Here is a 17,948-nt window from a genome sequence, read left to right as displayed (position 1 = left end):
CTAAAATGAGATATCAATAAAATGGATGAATTTTAAAAAACATTACACTGCACAAAAGAGGGCCGAAACAGTAGAGTACACACCTTATGATTCCATTTTTGTGAAATTCTAGATCTGGCAAGACTGACACCTAGGGAAGAAAGCTGATTGCTGTTTGCTTCAGTCTGGGTTTGGGGGCGTAGATTGACTCAAAAAGTCACCAAGGAATTGTAGGAGTGATGGCAATGTTTTCTATACCAACTGTGGTGATAGATAGTTGTTACATGAATTTCTACATTTGCCAAAGAAGATCAAACTACACACTTAAAGGGGATGCGTTTTATGTCTCAACATTCACACACATACATACTAGTTAGGTTCAATCAGTGTCCATTCCACCAGGGCTGAAATCAACTTGCAACCACATGTCTGATTCGCTTCCATAAGGAATGACACAATATTAAGGACTCTGTGTTGGTCTCTGCTGCTGAGACAATGGCCATTCATCAGTGTCTGTAGTTGGATCGGTCTCAGTGACAGGTGGTCCATGACATCAGGCTCATGAGTGGCCTCCATCTCTGCCGCCATGGGTGTCCTTCATAGGCCCACTGTGTAAACACTGGGATGATGAAGAGCAGAGGCTGGCTAGTATCTGCTGAACGAGCCTTCCTGTCCCCTTGGTTGTTAAGGACCTTGTCTATGGGCTCTCTGGGGGCATTAATATCTGATTCAATGATCCAGTGCTTTGTGTCCACTCCTGTACATCTGTCCATACACATGGCTGCTTCCTGGATATCCTTGTCTCTTCCATTCAGTTTTGCTCCTTCCAGTCCCCTGACAATATAGACAAGGCATTTGCTACTATCCTGGAGTCCGTGTACACCTTTCCATCTAGCTGGTTCTCTTTCTACAAAAAGTGCGTTATCCTTTTCATTACCCAAATGTCTGCCCACTGAAGGCACTTTCTCTCCTCAGATTCCCCAGATTGGGGCTGTAGAGCAACACTACTCTAAAACATCCCAGCACCCAGGCATGGCCCAGGGCACAGAACCATAGATGACAGCTGAGGAGAGGCGCCATTGTGATGAGTATGGCTGCAGCGTCATGTGCTTCTAACCTACGTCTTTGTGTGACTCAACTTTGTCCTCTGTACTTGTCCATGGCCCAAGGTGTACCACTCTCATCCAAAAATGGATTGCGAACTTATGACTTGGTGGGAAGGACAACAGCCCACTCATCATGGATGGTTCCAGTTGCATAGACACTTGATGTCTCCTTGTCAGTCATTCAGTTTCTATTGGGAACCAGCAGCATGTCAGGAGCATCTTCTTAAATGGCGTCTACTCTCTACTGCAGGTGATGTGATGGCAGGAACCCAAGGGGGCTGAACTCCAAATCTGCCCTTGGGGATGGGCATGGAATTCACACAGCATCCCAGAACACGGGCACTTACAGCACCAGGGGACCTGGCAGATCACATGGCCATGGCTGCAGGGTCCCGGTACTGCAGAGCGCTATCTTCCTCTGGGCTCCACTCACACCCACAGCCTTTTCAGTCACCTGATAAGTGAGAAATCTGTTTTCTCAAGTATGGTATATGCGGCTTCCACCATCCAAAGCCGCATACGCAGAGTTGTGTCTCTTTCTTACTGTGAGGCGTTGCAAGGTGCAATACAGGGTGTGTCTTGGCAGAACTCAGAGAGCAGCACCTCTATAAAGTTCACTGCTTTGGCAGATCCTGAATTTTTGGATTTCTTTTTTATTTCTCTTTCTTTAAAATCTCTCACCATCTGGGGTATATACTAGGGCAACCAGACTACGCACCACCCTCTACTCATCAGGTGAAATTAACACGATGTCACCAATATTGAGGACAAACGTGATGTTCTGCCTCATGTCAAGATTCTGAGGATCCCTTTGGACGATGTTGTGAAAGAGAGAGGGTTAGTTTATCCCTGGACACTGTGAACATGTACTGCAGTCCATGCCAGGGGAAGAAGAGCTGCTTCTCAGTTACCAGATCCACAGCTGCACAAAAGTGACCAGAGGCTGCATAATTTTGTCCTAGGAAATGCATCCATCCCGCAGAGCAGCTGACAGGAGTCAGTACTTGGGGAGGTCTGTGTCCCTCCACCATCCACCACCCAGAATCCACGCAGTTTTTCAGGGGCCAGGCTGGTGTATTAAGCAGGGATACGGTGGCCCCACCTCTGCCTCCTTTAAGTCTTTGAAGGTGGCACTAATCTCTGCTAGTCCACCTGAGTGCAGGGTTGTTTTTGATGACTATGTCAGGGAATATGAAAGTTATACTGTTGAGTATAGAGATTCTGTTTCCTTTCCTTCAAGAGTATGTAACTATGTTTTGGAAGTCGATTAAATGACTTTGTGACTCAGCTTTTCCTTTCAAGGCTTTAACAACAATCTGTGTTTAGGCGTATCCTGCAGCTCGTTTGGCCTGACTACCAAGGCCTGGCTCTTATGTAGGTGTCTCTATTGCTCCAAGTGTCCCACAGGTTCCTTACGCTGCATGGATTTCAAACATCTCCCTTCACTGTGTGAGCTCAGGGAATTAAAACTAATTTATCCTTATTTCCTAAAATGTTAGTAGATTAAGAAAGGATGCAAACATCATTGTATAAATGCCTGTATGTTTATTTTTGCTGCCTCAAGATTTGAAAATAATGTGAGGTGAGTGTTCATGGAGGAAAAGTAACTGGGCAGTTCTGACTCTCTGTCCTCTGCGCTGTCCCAGTGTCCACGTGTTTTCTTCCCATTCTTCTGTCTTCCTTCCTCATGTGCCAAGATTCCTCCCTTTGTCAGGTCCTTTCTGGGTCAGGTTCTTGCCATTCATTTAGGGAAGGCCTGCTTGTGATAAATCCTCTTAGCTTCCTTCACCTGAGAATGTGTTATTTTCTCTTCCTTCCTGAAGAACAATTTCACCATCTGTAGAATTTGACATCGACAGTTCTTTTCTTTCTGCACCTGAAAAATGTTGTTCCACTTGCTTCCTGCCTTCACGGTTTCTGACGGGAAGCCCGTTGTCATCTGAATGGTTTCCCTCTATGGTCAGGTGGCATTTCTGTTTCACTGCATTCAAGGAACTTGTCTTTTGTTTTCTTTAGTTGGATCATGATGGGTCTTGCCATGGATTTCTGTGGGCTTCTCGTGTTTGGGGTTCACTGAGTGTCCTGAATGTGTAAGTTTATGACTTTTGCCAAGTTTGGGGAAATTCCAGCCATGATTTCTTGAATAGTTCTTCAGTCTCATTCTCTGTCTCCTCTGCTTGTAGGACTTGGATCACATGGATGTGTGATCTTTTGTTAGAATTCCACAGGTCCTGAGTCTCTGTTCATGTTCTTTTCCAGTTCCTTTTCTCCCTGTTCTTCAGACTGAGTAATCTCTATTGTTCTGTCTTCATGGTCATTATTTCCTCTGTCCTCTCCATTATGCTGTTGAGCCCATCCACGGAGCCTTCTATTTTGATTATTGTATTTTTCAGATCTTAAATTTCCATTACCTTCTTCTTTGTATCTTCTCTTTCTTTGCTGAGGCACACTTTTTAAAAGATTTGTTTGAAGCGTGTGTGTAATTGCTTATCAAAGCATTTTTATTATGGTTGCTTTACAATTCTTATCAGATAATTCCAACCTCTGTGTCACCTGATGTTAGCATCTATTGATAATGGTCTTTCCTCACTCAAGGTGAGATTTTCCTGGTTCTTCTTAAGAACTGGACATTATGGATATTATTTTGTGAGAGTCTGGATCTTATTTAAACCTTCCGTTATAGAAAGCCTTTTCTGACACATGGCTGGGGTACTGACTCATTACTGCCAGGTGGAGGGTGCAGTCAAGGTCCCCATGTGGCTCCTTTGACACCCACTGTGTCACTCCTCGGGTCCTAGCAGTCTTAGCCTGTCTGCTGCCTTCTCTGCACTGTTTGGAATATTCTCATGTTGGTTGTATATATAAGGTCCAGGAGTTTTCTGTGCCTTATGGGTGTTAGGGAGACAAACCTCTACTTCCTCTTGGTCCCAAACAGGAATCTGAAATGCAACTGATTTTAATATATTGATGATGTATCTAGTGACATAGGGTCAATTCTTTTCAAATTAGAATAATAGATTTTTATATTATTTGGGATTTTCCGTGCACATGGTTTTGCAATCTGTTAGTAATACAGTTTTGTTCCATCTTTTCACTCTAATCATGTTTTTTGCTTTTTTTGTTAGTCCTTCCAGTGCCCTGCTGAGTAGAAGAGGTTGTAGTGAACATTCTTGTCTCATTCTCAGGCACAGGGCAGAAAGATTTCTAATTTTTACCTGTAAAAATGATTTTTATTGTAGATTTTTAAAGATATTTTGATAAATGATAGGAAATTTCCTATTATCTCTGAGGAGATCTTTTTCATTAAAAAATTGGTGATGTATTTTATGAGAAGCTTTGAATCTATTGATAAGATTATTTTTCTGTTTCTTCTTTCATGTTTGAAATGTATTAATTGATTTTGACTATGAGACTAATCACACATTCCATGTGAGAAGAACACACTAGCATGGTCATGATATATCATCCATTTTATGCATCACTGGCTCTCGTTTGGGAATATTCTGTGTAGGAATCTACAGCTAAGATCCTGTGAGAGAGCTTCCTGTGATTTTCCCCTTTTGTAGTTTCCTCATCAGCTTTCGTATCAATTTTTTTGTGTCCTGATAAAATGTATTAGGAGGAATAGTCCCTCCTTCTCTATTTTCGGGAGTAGCTTATGTAAGTTTGGTATATGTTTGTGTGTGTGTGTGTGTGTGTGTGTGCAAGTGTGTGTACGTGTGTATTCCATAAGTGCGTAAGCGTTTGGAAGCATTCACCAGTGAAACTTTCCAGACTCAGAGTTCACTTTGTTGGAAAACTTTTAATTATAGATTCAACATATTTAATATATATGACAGTTCAGATATCCTATTTGATTTTTATTTCCATCATTTTGGTAAATTGTCTTTTTGAGGATTTTGTCCATTTCATCTAAATTTTCTAATAGATTGGCATAAAATTGATCATAATGACCTGTTATCTATTTAAAGTCTGTAGGATCTGTGATGCTGTCCTGATAGTGGTAATGTGTGACTTCTCTCGTTTTCCTTGAGTGCTGTGGCTGGGCTTGATAAGTGTGATTAATGTTTTCAAAAATGAATTTTTTTGGCTTTATTGACTTTTCCCTATTTTTTATTTGACCTCCTTGGTAGCTACTCTTGTCATTACTATTTCACTCTTATCTTCATTTGGAATAATTTGCTATTCTTTCTCTAAATTCTTGGTATGATAGCTTAGGTCATTGATTTTTTAGGTTTTCCTTTTCTACGATATTTACTCATTCATGGTTCTTAATTTTCCTATTTGGCAGGATTGATGTATAATATTTACATTATCCTTCAATTTAAAACATTCTCTCTCTTCAGTTTTGGTTTTGTCATTTCACTCATGGATTATTGAAAAGTCTGTTGCTTTTTTCCAAAATGTGTGGATACTTGTTATCTTTGATGGCAGAATCAGCGAGTCCCAAAGTGTCCCAGAAGGTCCTGGTGGCCCATGTTAGGAGTTCAGGCTGGCTGGGGGTCATTAGGAGGTGTCCATTGGGGGCAGCTCCTGTGCCTTCTGGGGTCCCTGCAGTCTCCCTCCCTGGAGGGTGGGGTCGGGGTCCTTCCTGGGCTAGTGGATGGCCAGAGCAGCATACACGCTGGGCTCCGCTGGGGGCTCCTCTGACTGGGAGGAATGGGGTGTTGTCTCCCGCCTGAGGGTCAAGTGGTTCAGCTGAGCGTAGGTCATGTCCTGGGGGTCTTCAGATGCAGCAGCCTGGAGCAGGGGAAGAAAGGGGGGATTGGTATGTGGTTGGGGTGGGGTCATCCTGGAGTCCAGGAGAGGATGGGACCCACCTGTCTGTCCATCTCTCTGTCCTCTTCTGCTTGTCTGTCCTTCATGTCCGGTGATTCCTCTGACAGGGGGGAAGGAGAGGTAGCCACTCCCTGCCTGAGCCTTGATCTTGGGTGGTTCACCTCGGCATACGTCAGTCCCTGGGGGTCTTCATCATGGGGACCCTGCTGGAGGGAGACAGAGGGACAGAAACAGTGTCTCCCTGACCCCAGTGCTGACCTCCCCCAGTTAATTGTCCACACTGTTACAGAGTGAGGTCACTGCCTGATGGAATCGTCAGGAACTTCTTAAGTCTTGGACATATGGATGCTTTCTACAGTTGTGATTCTTATCCTCACACATTATCTCTTACTCAATTGGCTGCAGCCATGTGGCTCATCTTCCCGAAAAAGCATGTTGCTGCCTCAGGACCTCTGCATCTTCTGTTTCCTCTGCCCCTCGCCCCCCTGCACTCTACCCACTTTCTTTACTTTATTTTCCTTAACAGCACCTTGCACTCTAGGACTTGCCCCATGTATTTGCATGTTGTCTCTCACCCATGAGGTGAGCTCAAGGAGTGTGGAGACACTTTTCTCACTGCACCTGAATGGAACCGGGTAAACAGCTCCCTCTGCACATTGTTGGGTGAATGAATAAAGGGGTCCTAGGGGACTTGAGGGTGATTCACTTATTCATGCATCCTCTTGAGACCTGGGGGTGCAGCCCAACAACCAGAAAGTCATACAGAGGATGAGGACCCAGGAAAGGGGACCCCATAGGAAGGGCCATGAAATCACAGAAACCAGTAGGAGTGAAGTCACAGCAGGATGACCCAGGGTGGCCAAGAGGAGAGGTCAGTGTGGGACGCTGCTGAGAGCTGGGGATGTGAGGACAGGAAGCGTCCATTGGATTAAGTTTGCCAACAGGAATGTCCTGGGTGGCCTGGACAGGAGCGGGGGTCTCACCTGATGGTCCAGCTCCACCTCCTCCTCAGGCTGTGTGTCCTTCACGGCAGCATCTGCTGGGGCAGAACAGGGGGTGTGTCTCTTGGCAGGATCCCTGACTTCTCTCAGGGCTACAGGCCCCCCCTCTGCTCCCAGATGCGCCACTGAGGTCCAGGGGTGAGGAGATATGCCTGAGATCACTCATGTGGGATTTCAGTCCTTCTCACCCCGAATCCCCAAACTCTCCCAGCCCATCCCCCCATGGCTTCCTGAAATCTCGGTGCCCACCCCCCAGGGCAGCCCCTCCTCTCCTCTCACAGAGGGTCTCTTCCTGGGCATCAGCAGCTGGGCTGGAGCTGGGGGAGGAGACGAGAGTGTTAGGGGCAGAGAGGGGGCCGAGGGCGGGGTGGGAGTCTGGGGTATCCTGGGCAGGAATTACCTGATCTGCAGGCCTCTGTCTTTGGGCTCTGGGTCTGCAGCCCCTACAGGGAGCTGGAGATCAGCCTGTCTCTGGGCTGGGTCACGATGGACAGAGTCTCAGCCCTGGGAAGTCCTGACCACCCCCCCTCCACATGGGATTTGAGAAGAAAGAAGGAAACCTTAACACACACTTGTGAGCATGTTTCAATATTTCATGAGATTGAAAAGATGAAAGAAATTCTTCAATGCATAAATGTGATGACTTATGTGTTTTCCTTAGGATTTTCTGATTTGAGATTCTGGAAATGTCTTTTTCTAGTGGACGTTTCCATCCATTTTTTTCTTGGCTGGTGTCCTAAGCCCACCTCCTCCTGTGACCCGGGTCACCCTGTTCCCTACTCACCTGAGGTCCTGTGTTTGCCCTGATGTCGGTGTTGGAGGAGGAGGAAGAGGAGGAGGAGAGACAGCAGCAGGACGAAGGCCACCGAGACCCCAATCAGAATCTTCAGGTACCATTTGAGACCTGGAGTATAGGTGACGTCATGAATGAGCCAATGATGCTATTTAATTTAGCGCCTCCTGTGTACCACACACAGGGTAGAGGTAAATCATGTGCTTCAGGTCACCCAAACTGAAGTGGCAGAGCTGGGACTGGAACCCAGAACTGTTGGTTCCCTTGGGTTTTTTATTATTTTTTATACTGTCCTTTCACCCTCCAGGGAGAACACCAGTGCAGAGACCTGTCCACCAAACTCGATCCCTGCCCCTGCTTCCCCTCTCCCAGCCCAGGTCCATCTCCCACTCTGCAGAGGCCTGGCCCCCCACATGGGGCCTGTGTGGACTTGGAGCTTGAGTGTCTGGGAAGGGCAGGAGGGAGGATTCTGTCCCCCCTGAGCTCTAACAGAGCCAGGCCCCATGCTGCGGGCTTTCACCCTGAGGGAAGTAATGGGAGGCCTGCTGTGTAGAGAGGAACCTAGGACTCGGAGAGGAGCATGATGTGTCCAAGATCCTACAGGAGGGAAGTACCAGAGCTGGGGTTTGAACCCACGGGGTGTTCTGTCCCTAACTCCAGGGCTGCTGCTTGGAGGGGATGAGCCAGGGATGGGAGTTGCTCTGGCTTTTTCCATCCCTCTGGGAGAGGAGATTCCCTTCCGGCTGACTCGCCTTCTGTGACCCCCTCACACTCATCCAGCCCAGGGATCCCCTGGGGAGAGGCCCCTGAACTGACCCTGAGGACACAAGGGGCATGACTGGGGCTCCTCACCTGAGACCTCGAGCTCCAGGGGGTCACTGGGGAGTGACAACAGGTAGGGAGAAGTGCTGTCTGAGCCATAGCACCTGTAGGTCCCCTCGTGTTCTGAGGTGACAGGACCGATGGTGAAGTTGGCCTGAAAAGGTGCAGCCGTGTCCTGCAGAGGAAGGTTCTGGGGAGGAATAAGTGACCCCTCCTTGAACAGATGGAAGGTATCGAACCAGATCTCAGAATGACACTGCAGGGTCACGTTCTCTCCCCAGGACACTGAGGGCCCCGGCTGGGCTGTGAGGGAGGGTTTCTCATACATTCCTGGTGGAAAGGAAGGTTGTGATGTGTAGAGTGCTGTTCCCTCCCCACATGCCCTTAACGCTGAACTAAGGAAACACTGTCCTCTCTCCAGGGACTCCATCTGTGACCCCCTCTCAGCTCCCCTCAGTCTCTCTGGGTGGTCTCTTTTATCTCCTTGCCCCTCACTCCCCCTTTCTCCCTCCCTCTCCCTAGACCACTGCCCCATCACAGCATCTACTCCAGGACACTCTACATGGACCCCATCACCACCACGGGTGACCCTGGGCACAGTGCTCTGAGAAGACAATCAGGACATGGGGCTCCTCACCCGCGATCAGGATGTCCAGAGGGACACTGGGGGCTGACCATGCATAGGAGAGGTTGTGTCCACTGTAGCATCTGTACTGGCCCCCATGTGTGTGGTTCACATGGCCCAGGGGGAAGTCAGGGCTGTGCTGACCCTGAAGATCCTGGGGTTGTGTGAGACCCTTGTCCTTGGTCAGAGCAAATCTGTCAAAGCCGGCCTCTGAGTGACACTGGAGCATCAGGTTGTCTCCAGAGAGCACCAGCGAGCCCGGCTGAGCTGAGAGGGAGGGCTCCCTGTACACGCCTGGAGAGAAGCAATAGTGGCATTGAAGGGGATGCACACCCCACATTGCTCACTGGGCCTGCAGTGAGAGTTTCCATTCGTCCCTCCTCAAGCCTCCTGCTTTGTAGTTCAGGCCCAGCAGCCCAAGTCACCAACCTCCCACCACGTTCAGGGCTTCACTGGGCACATATGTAAGTCATTTTGGTGTCCTAGGAAAGAGAAGTGTTGAGGGTTCCCTCACCTGTGACCTCGAGATGCAGAGGGTCACTGGGGTGTGACCACACATAAGGGTAGGAGCTGTGAGAACCATAGCACCTGTAGGTCCCCCCATGGGAGGTATTCACGGGGCCCACATGGAAGACAGCCTTCCACCTCCATTGATAGATCCTTGATTCCATGTGTCTTGACAGGTCAGCTCCTCCGTCCTTCAGCAGATGGAACATGCCCCCTGTCAACTCTGAGCTACAGGAGAGGGACACATTCATTCCTGACCCCACCACAGGGCCTGGGTTGGCTGAGAGAGAGGGTGCGTTGAACACTCCTGAGGGAGAAGGAGGGAGCTGGTTTAAAGGGGGACCATCAGCCCACATACTCCAGGTGTGGACTGTGAGAACTGAGGTCCCCTGAGTCCCCACTCCATTCCCTTCTGCCTATGAGGAGCAGCCCACAGTGGGAGGGGACCAGCTCCTCCCCCTTACCTGTCACCACCAGCGGCAGGGGGTCACTGTACTCTGACCAGCCATTCCTGCGTGTGTGATATACACACTGAAATAGCCCTGCAGTGTGTGAGCTCACAGAGTCAATGGAGAAATTGGCCTTGTTGCTGGAGTCCTGTCTGGTCTTTGTATCGAAGGGTTTAAAGCCACTGTTTTTATACAGATGGTAGACATCAGCCTGCACAGACCCCTGACACCCGATGGTCACAGTGCTCCCCACAGTGACCATGGAGCTGTCAGCCCAGATGGAAGGTTTCGGGAGGGCTCCTGGAAAGAATCAGACCTGAAGTGTCAAGGGATCCTTTCTACTTCAGCATCCCCAAATGTCACTCAAGACTCCTCTCAGACTGGTCACCTCAGCCCAGACCCTCTGGCCTCCCCCAAGCTGCTCAGAGGGGTTCACTGGGCTGAAGCAGGTGGTGTGTGGGAGGACTCACCCGCTTGTACCTGGTTCCATGGGCCCCGACACAGCCCTGGAAGAGAGTTCCCTGTGAGAGCATGTCCCCCCACCCACATGTAGAAGTTCCAGGCCAGATCTGGGTCCCTGAGCACTGGGGTCCAATGTGGGAATGGTCACGTCTCTCCTCCTCCCAGAATTTCTGCCCCCCACTGACCTCCTGAGTCCTGGGTTCTCAGGGACTAGGACCTGTGAGGAGAGGGGATACTATCCCTCCTTTTTTCCCCAAAACTCACCAAGGCAGAGAAGGGCAGTGAGCGTAGGTGTCTTGGCTCTGCCTCCCATGGTCCCCAGTGGAGCAGACGACTGATAAATACCACAGAGCCAGACAGGACAGACAGCCGCATGGACTGTGACAAGGACCAGGCTCCGTGTGACACGTCATGGGTTCCTCATCTGTTGCCTCACAGGAAGGGGAACAGCCCTCTCAGGGCCTCGCTCTGCACTCCCTAAAGTATGGAGACAAGAGGACAGCAGGCTGTGGGGACCCTCCAGACCAGATCCGAGTCTCTGCACACCCACACACTCTGCCTCCACCTCATGCCAAACCCAAATCCAGAAAGCGACACTTGTCCCAGAACATGAGTCTTGGAGAGGGCAGAGGAGGAGCCAGCTCATTTTCTGTTCCAACTCTGACTCTGCCTCTTATAGAGGCTTTGTGAGTTGGGGCAAATCACTTCCCTTTGCCGAGCTTCTGTAAATGCAAATTTTCTTCCTTTATTTCATCATCTGGGCAGTCAGTCAATATTCATTGAGCTGTTACCATGTCCAGTGTTGGTATCAGGAGCTGGAGAGTCATTGCTGGAGCTGACAGATCTTTCCCTGGACTCATGGGGCTCAGATGAATGAAGACAAGACATTACAAATATTCAGGTGGCAAACAATTCAGTTATAGTCTTGTTTTAATACAAGGTGAAAGAAACAAGAAAACAGGAGACAATGAGATTCAATAACAGGTAGACGTCCTGCAACCTGGGTCCTGGTTGTCAGGGGTCCTTCTGGTGAAGGAGTGACCTAAGACATGAACAGGGGTCAGCCCAGAGGCGGTGGCAAGGAGGCATCCTTGCCCAGAAAGATCTGAGCTCTTCTCAGAATTGAGAGCAATCAGGAGAAGGCTGGGCCTTGTCACACAGGATCCTGAGCACCATGCAGGTATTTTGGATTTTATCTTTAAGACAATGGGAAGATGTTAAACAACAGAGAGTACAAACAGATTTCTGTTTTAAAAAGACTGCCACCATGTAGAGAATGTAATGCAGGAAGGCTATATTGATCATTAACTCTATTAATAATAAAACTCCAACATTAATCTGGCCCTGGGGTGGTGTGTTGATCAGTATTTTAAGTCTTTTCTGTGGTTTTCTTGAATAACCCTTGCGCAAACCTATAAGACAAAATACATTTACAGTTGAGTGGAATGAGACAGGATGGCTTTTTGGTCCCTCAGGTTGGAAAGGAGTTGGCTAGGTTCAGACTGGCTGAGGGAGAAGCCCGAGGAAGGCACAGAATTGTTAAGTAGCTCAGTTTCTGGGTGTGTTTGGGGTGTGTGTCCTTAACTGTGATGAGTTTGGTGGAGGAGGAGAGTTGTGTTTGCTGTGGCTGTGAGTTTAGCTCAGGCCTGATCATTCACAGCCCTGAACATCAGATAGTGCACCTTGGATGTGTTTGGAAGATGGAAACTTTTTGAAGTGTTCTGAGCAGGACAGCATCAGACCAGATAGGGTTATTAGAAGAGTCCTTTGGAGATGGTGAGAGGCATGAACTGGAAGAACGAGAGGGTCCTGGATTGGAGGACCAGGAAGGAGGCTGATGTGGTGACACAGATGAGATGCCCTGAGTCTTGCAATGGGTCAGGGATATTGTTAAGAAGGGCTCAGGTGGCGTGGTTGTCTGGATTTGATGATCGGATGTGAAGTGCAAGAGTGAAGAACTCAAGCCTGTTCCACTCTCTGCCTTGGTGCCTGGAGGACCCAGTGGGGCCATCACAGGGAGGAGGACCTTGGGGAGAAGGAGGCTGGGGAGATGCTGAGGAGACTGATCACCATTTCTCAGAAGAAAGCACGGCCCTCACTCCTGATCTGGGATTGTGGATTTTCTTCCCCATAAACACTTCCCTTCACTGACTTCCTTGTGTCTATAAGTCAGCACTATCTTTTTCTTCATCACCCTCCTTCAAAACCTCTGAGTCATTTCCACCTCTTCAGTGCCCCTTCCTTCCCCAGGCAGAAAACTTAAAAAATAATTACTGTGGTCATATCCATTTATAATATTGTGTAATTTCAGGTATACATTATTATGTTTCAATTTCTGTATAGACTGCATCGTGTTCACCACCAACAGTCATATTTTTATCCATCACCATGCATATGTGCCCCTTTACCACATCCCCCCGCTCCCCCTCTGGTAACAGCTAACCTGTTCTCCTTAGCCATGTGTTTGTTTATCTTCTGCATGTGAGTGAAATCCTAAGGTGTTTGCCTTTCCCTGCCTGGCTTACTTTACTTAGCATAATGCCCTCAAGGTCCATCCATGTTGTTGCAAGTAGCACAATTTTGTCTTTTTTTTTATCTGAGTAGTATTCTACTGTGTATATACACATACACCACATCTTCCTTATCCATTCATCCATTGAAGGGCACTTGGTTTGCTTACACATCTTGGCTATTGTGAGTAATGCTGCAGTGAACGTAGGGATGCATAAATCTCTTTGCATTGTTGATTTCATGTTCTTTGTATAAACATGCAGTAGTGGGATAGCTGGATCATATGGTATTTCTATTTTTAATTTTTTGAGAAATCTCCATACTGTTTTCCATAGTGGCTGCACCAGTTTGCCTTCCCACCAGCAGTGTATGAGGGTTCCCTTTTCTCTACATCCTCTCCAACATTCGTTATTTGTCTTGTTAACTATTGCCATTCTGACGAGTATAAGGTGAAATCTATTGTAGTTTTGATTTGCTTTTCCCTAAAAATTAGTAATGTTTACATCATTTCATATGCTAGCCCTAATAATTAGTGATGTTGAACTCTTTTCGTATGCCTATTGGCCATCTGTATATCTTTTTAGGAAAAATGTCTGTTCATATCCTCTCCCCATTTTTTGATGGGGTTGGTTGTTTTTTTGTTGTTGTTGAGTTGTATGAGGTCTTTATATATTTCGGAAATTAACCCCTTGTGGGCTATGATTTACAAATATTTTCCCCCAGTTGGTGGTTTATCTTTACATTTTATTCATGGTTTCCTTTGCCTTGCAGAAGCTTTTTAGTCCGATGTAGTCCCATTTGTTTACTTTTCTTTTGTTTCCCTGGCCCAAGTAGACATGGTATTCGAAAAGAGGCTACTAAGACTGATGTCAAAGAGTGTACTGCCATATTTTCTTCTAGGAGTTTTATGGTTTCAGGTCTTACATGCAAGTCTTTATTCCAGTTTGTGTTCATTTTTGTGCCTGGTGTAAGACAATGGTCTACTTTCATTCTTTTGCATGTGGTTGTCCAGTTTCCCAACACCATTTATTGAAGAGACTTTCCTTTCTCCACTGTGTGTTCTTGGCTCCTTTGTCAATGATTAACTGTCCATAGTTGTGTGGTTTTACTTCCAGGCTTTCATTTCTGTTCCATTGATCTGTGTGTCTGTTTTTGTGCAGGTACCATACCATTTTGATTACTATAACTTTGTAGTATATTTTGAAGTCAGGGATTGTGATGCCTCCGGCTTTGTTCTCAGTATTTCTTTGGCTATTTCGGGTCTTTTGTTGTTCCATATATATTTTAGGATTTTTTGTTCTATTTCTGTGAAGAAGATCATTGGGATTCTGATTGGAATTGCATTGAATCTGTAGATTGCTTTAGGTAATATAGACATTTTAACTATGTTCTTCCAATCCATGAATACGGAATATCTTTCTATTTCTTTATATCTTCTTCAATTTATTTCAATAATATCTTATAGTTTTCAACGTATAGGTCTTTCACCTTCTTGGTTAAATTTTTTCCTAGACTTTTTGTTCTTTTTGTTGTGATTCAAAATGGGGCTGTATTCTTGAGTTCTCTTGCTGTTAGTTTGTTATTAGAGTATAGAAATGCAAATGACATTTGTAAGTTGATTTGTACCCTGCAACTTGGCTGTAGTTGTTGATTATTTCTAGTAGTTTTCTGATGGATTCTTTAGGTTTCTCTATATATGCGATCTTGTCATTCGCAAACAGTGAGAGTTTCACTTCTTTGTTTCCAGTTTGAATACCTTTTATTTCTTTTTCTTGCCTGATTGCTGCAGCCAAAACCTCCAGTACTATTTTGAATAGGAGTGGCAAGAGTGTTGTCTTGTTCCTGTTCTCAGAGGGATGGCTTTTAGTTTTTCACCATTAAGCATGATGTTGGCTGTGGGTTTGTCCTATACGGCCTTTATTATGCTGAGATATGTTCCTTCTATACCTATTTTATTGAGAGTTTTTATCATAAAATGATGATGAATCTTGTCAAATGGTTCCTCTGCATTTATTGAGATGATAATGTTCTTTTTATTCTTCATTTTGTTAATGTGGTGTATCACATTGATTGATTTACAAACGTTGAATCATCCTTGTGTCCCTGGAACAAAACCCTCTTGATCATGATGTTTGATCTTTTTAAGGTATTGTTATATCTGATTTGCTAGCATTGTGTTAAGGATATTTGCATTAATGTTTAGCAGCATTGTTGACCCGTAAGTTTCCTTTATTGATTTGTCCTTCTCTGGTTTTGGTATCAGGGTAATGTTGGCCTCATACAATAAGTTAGGAAGCAACCCATCATCTTCAACCTTTTGGAAGAATTTGAAAAAGGTAGGTATTACATCTTCTTTGAATGTTTGGTAGAACTCACCAGAGAAGCTGTCTGGCTCTGGGCTTTTGTTTTTTGGGAGGTTTTTTTTTTTTTTTAATTTTTTGTTTATTGCAGTAACATTGGTTTATAACATTGTAAAAATTTCAGGTGTACATCATTGTACTTCTATTTCTGCATAGATTACATCATGTTTGATTACTGTTTCAATCTCTTTTACTGTGATTGGTGCATTCAGCTTCTCTATTTCTTCCTAATTCATTTTTGGAAAGTTGTATGATACTAAGAATTTATTCATTTCTTGTAGGTTAACCAATTTTTTGGCATATAGCTTTTCATATTATTCTCTTGTAATCCTTAGTATATTTGTGGTATCCATTGTAATTTCTCCTGTTTCATTTCTGATTTTATTTATTTGAGCCTTCTCTCTATTTTTTTTAGTGAGTCTAGCTAAGATTTTGTTAATTTTGTTTATCTTTTCAAAGAACCAGTTCTTAGTTCCCTTGACCCTTTCTATTTTCTTTTTAGTCTCTATTGCATTTCGTTCCACTCTGATTTTTATTGTTTCTTTCCTTCTACTGACTTTGGGTTTCATCTGTTCTTCTGTTTCTAGTTTTCTCAGATGTAGTGTTAGATTGTTTATTTGCCGTTTTTCTTGTTTCTATGGGTAGGCCTGTATTGCTATCCATGTCTCTCATTATACTGCTTTTTTTGCATCCCCTATGTTTTGGTATGTAGTGTTTTCATTTTCATTTCTCTCCAGGTATTTTTTGACATCTCCTTTGATTTCTTCACTGATATAACAGTTTTTCAGTAGCATGTTGTTCAGTCTCCACATTTTTGTGACTTCTCTAGCTTTCTTCTTGTAGTTCCTTTCTTGTTTCATACCATTGTGGTCTTATCACAGCTTTTTGATTTATTTATTTTGTTCATTATTCCAGTGCTTTTGCTGGAATAGTAGATGTCATAGTGAGCATTCCCGTCTCATTCTCGATCAGAGGCAGAAAGATTTCAGGTTTTTACATATAAAAATTATTTATTGAAGATTTTTTTTTCTGAGGAATATTCTCCCTAAGCTAACATCTGTCACCAATCTTCTTTCTCTTTTTACTTGAGAAACACTAGCCCTGGGAAAACATGCTGCCAATCTTCATCTATTTTGAATGTGGGTATCCGCCACAGCATGACTGCTGATGAGTGGTGTAGGTCCACGCCTGAGTATTGGATATTAAGTCTATAGAATATTAACAGATGGACAATACATATTTAAAGTGCTCCTTTAAATCCTTCCCACCTCCCATCATCCCCATCCTCACAACCCTGATGGAAGGAGGATAAACCTCTCTCTTGGGCATGTGGTCAGGGTCACTAGACCCCTTCATTCCTATTAGAAGAGGCCTCAGTCCCAGAGCATGAAAGGATATGTGTCCCCCCTGATTCCTATACTAACCACAGTCTCAAATGCTGATGGAGACTTTGGGAATCAGAGGGGGAAGTTGACTAGCCCAAGGTCACAGAGCTGGGAGATGGCAGAGCTAACATTTACACAGGAACCTTCTGCCTCCCCAGGATTCATAGATTGAATTAAGAGATCTCCTTGTTCACCTTTTGTGGTGCTTCTTTCTATGCATGATGGACAAGTACTTGTAGGAATTCCTGGGAAAAATGACAGAGAAAGGTGAGCCAGTGTCCTTCCTCGCCCACTGAGGTAGGACCATTCCTCTGGAAGGTTTGTTCTCTGCCCACCCCTCACTCTGTCATCCCCCCAAGAACTGATGGGGCCTTCTGGTCCTTCTACCTGAATGCCTTGAGAAGATACTTCCTTTTTGAGACATGATGGTGTAAAGAGGCACTAGAATATGCCTGGTGATGAAAGACAGCTATGAGCATGAGACATTATGTCCCCTCGGGTGATAAACACCGATGATCCTCAACTGAGAAATCATATGTGTGTCAGAGGGGCTTCTGGGAAACAAGTAAGGGTGAGGGCCTGATGTAACCTCTGATCTCCCCAAATTCTCTCCAGCCTCTCCTCCACCTGGGTCTGCCCTGACCCATTTCTTCATTCACCTGCATACATAGGATCCCAATGTGGGCATCCACACAGGAGGTGGAGTAGGGTTTGGAGGTGCCTTAACTACCATCTTCTCTTTTCCTCTCTGTATTCCTTTCTCCTCTGCTTCCTTTTCTTCAGAATCCCTAAGATTCCCCTATTGCCAATATTTGCCCTTTTGCTGTAGCTCCCTGATTTAGTGTATTGTGAGACATGGGACAGGATGATGTTCCTCACCTGTGACAGAAAGGTTCAGTGGGTCACTCAGGTCTGAGCACTCACAGGGAGAATGATTGAAAGAGCCATAGAACCTATAGGTCCTGCTGTGGGCTGGGGTTGTAGGGTGCAGAGGGAAGATGGCCTAGAATACTCCCCTCCAGGGAGCCGGTGTTCACGCACTGGCTCTCTCTCTCTGGGTAGACGGTCCAGTTCAAATAGGACACAGACTCACAGAACAAGGTCAGATTCTGTCCTGACATCATCACGGGGCCCTCCTGGGCTGAGAGAGTTTTCTCGCATATTCATAG

The 17,948-nt window shown here is 45.6% G+C and overlaps 2 protein-coding genes across 2 annotated transcripts in view; both read right to left on the bottom strand.

Moving 5' to 3' along the window:
- LOC131397709 (leukocyte immunoglobulin-like receptor subfamily A member 6) overlaps nucleotides 1-17,948 on the bottom strand; it is a 120,263-nt gene that overhangs the window by 84,486 nt on the left and 17,829 nt on the right. The window lies entirely within an intron of this gene.
- Nucleotides 4,868-11,188, bottom strand: LOC131397417 (leukocyte immunoglobulin-like receptor subfamily B member 3). Its single transcript, XM_058530267.1, has 10 exons — nucleotides 10,788-11,188; nucleotides 10,532-10,567; nucleotides 10,077-10,361; nucleotides 9,620-9,919; nucleotides 9,118-9,399; nucleotides 8,511-8,810; nucleotides 7,650-7,769; nucleotides 6,848-6,903; nucleotides 5,906-6,067; nucleotides 4,868-5,825 (listed from the first exon to the last, which is right to left on the bottom strand). Exons 1-10 carry the CDS (start codon nucleotides 10,834-10,836, stop codon nucleotides 5,682-5,684), a joined length of 1,734 nt encoding a protein of 577 aa, XP_058386250.1. The 5' UTR covers nucleotides 10,837-11,188; the 3' UTR covers nucleotides 4,868-5,681.

The sequence above is a fragment of the Diceros bicornis genome, chromosome 34, assembly GCF_020826845.1.
Source record: "Diceros bicornis minor isolate mBicDic1 chromosome 34, mDicBic1.mat.cur, whole genome shotgun sequence".
NCBI lineage: Eukaryota > Metazoa > Chordata > Mammalia > Perissodactyla > Rhinocerotidae > Diceros > Diceros bicornis.
This window is presented reverse-complemented; position numbering and strand designations above follow the sequence as displayed.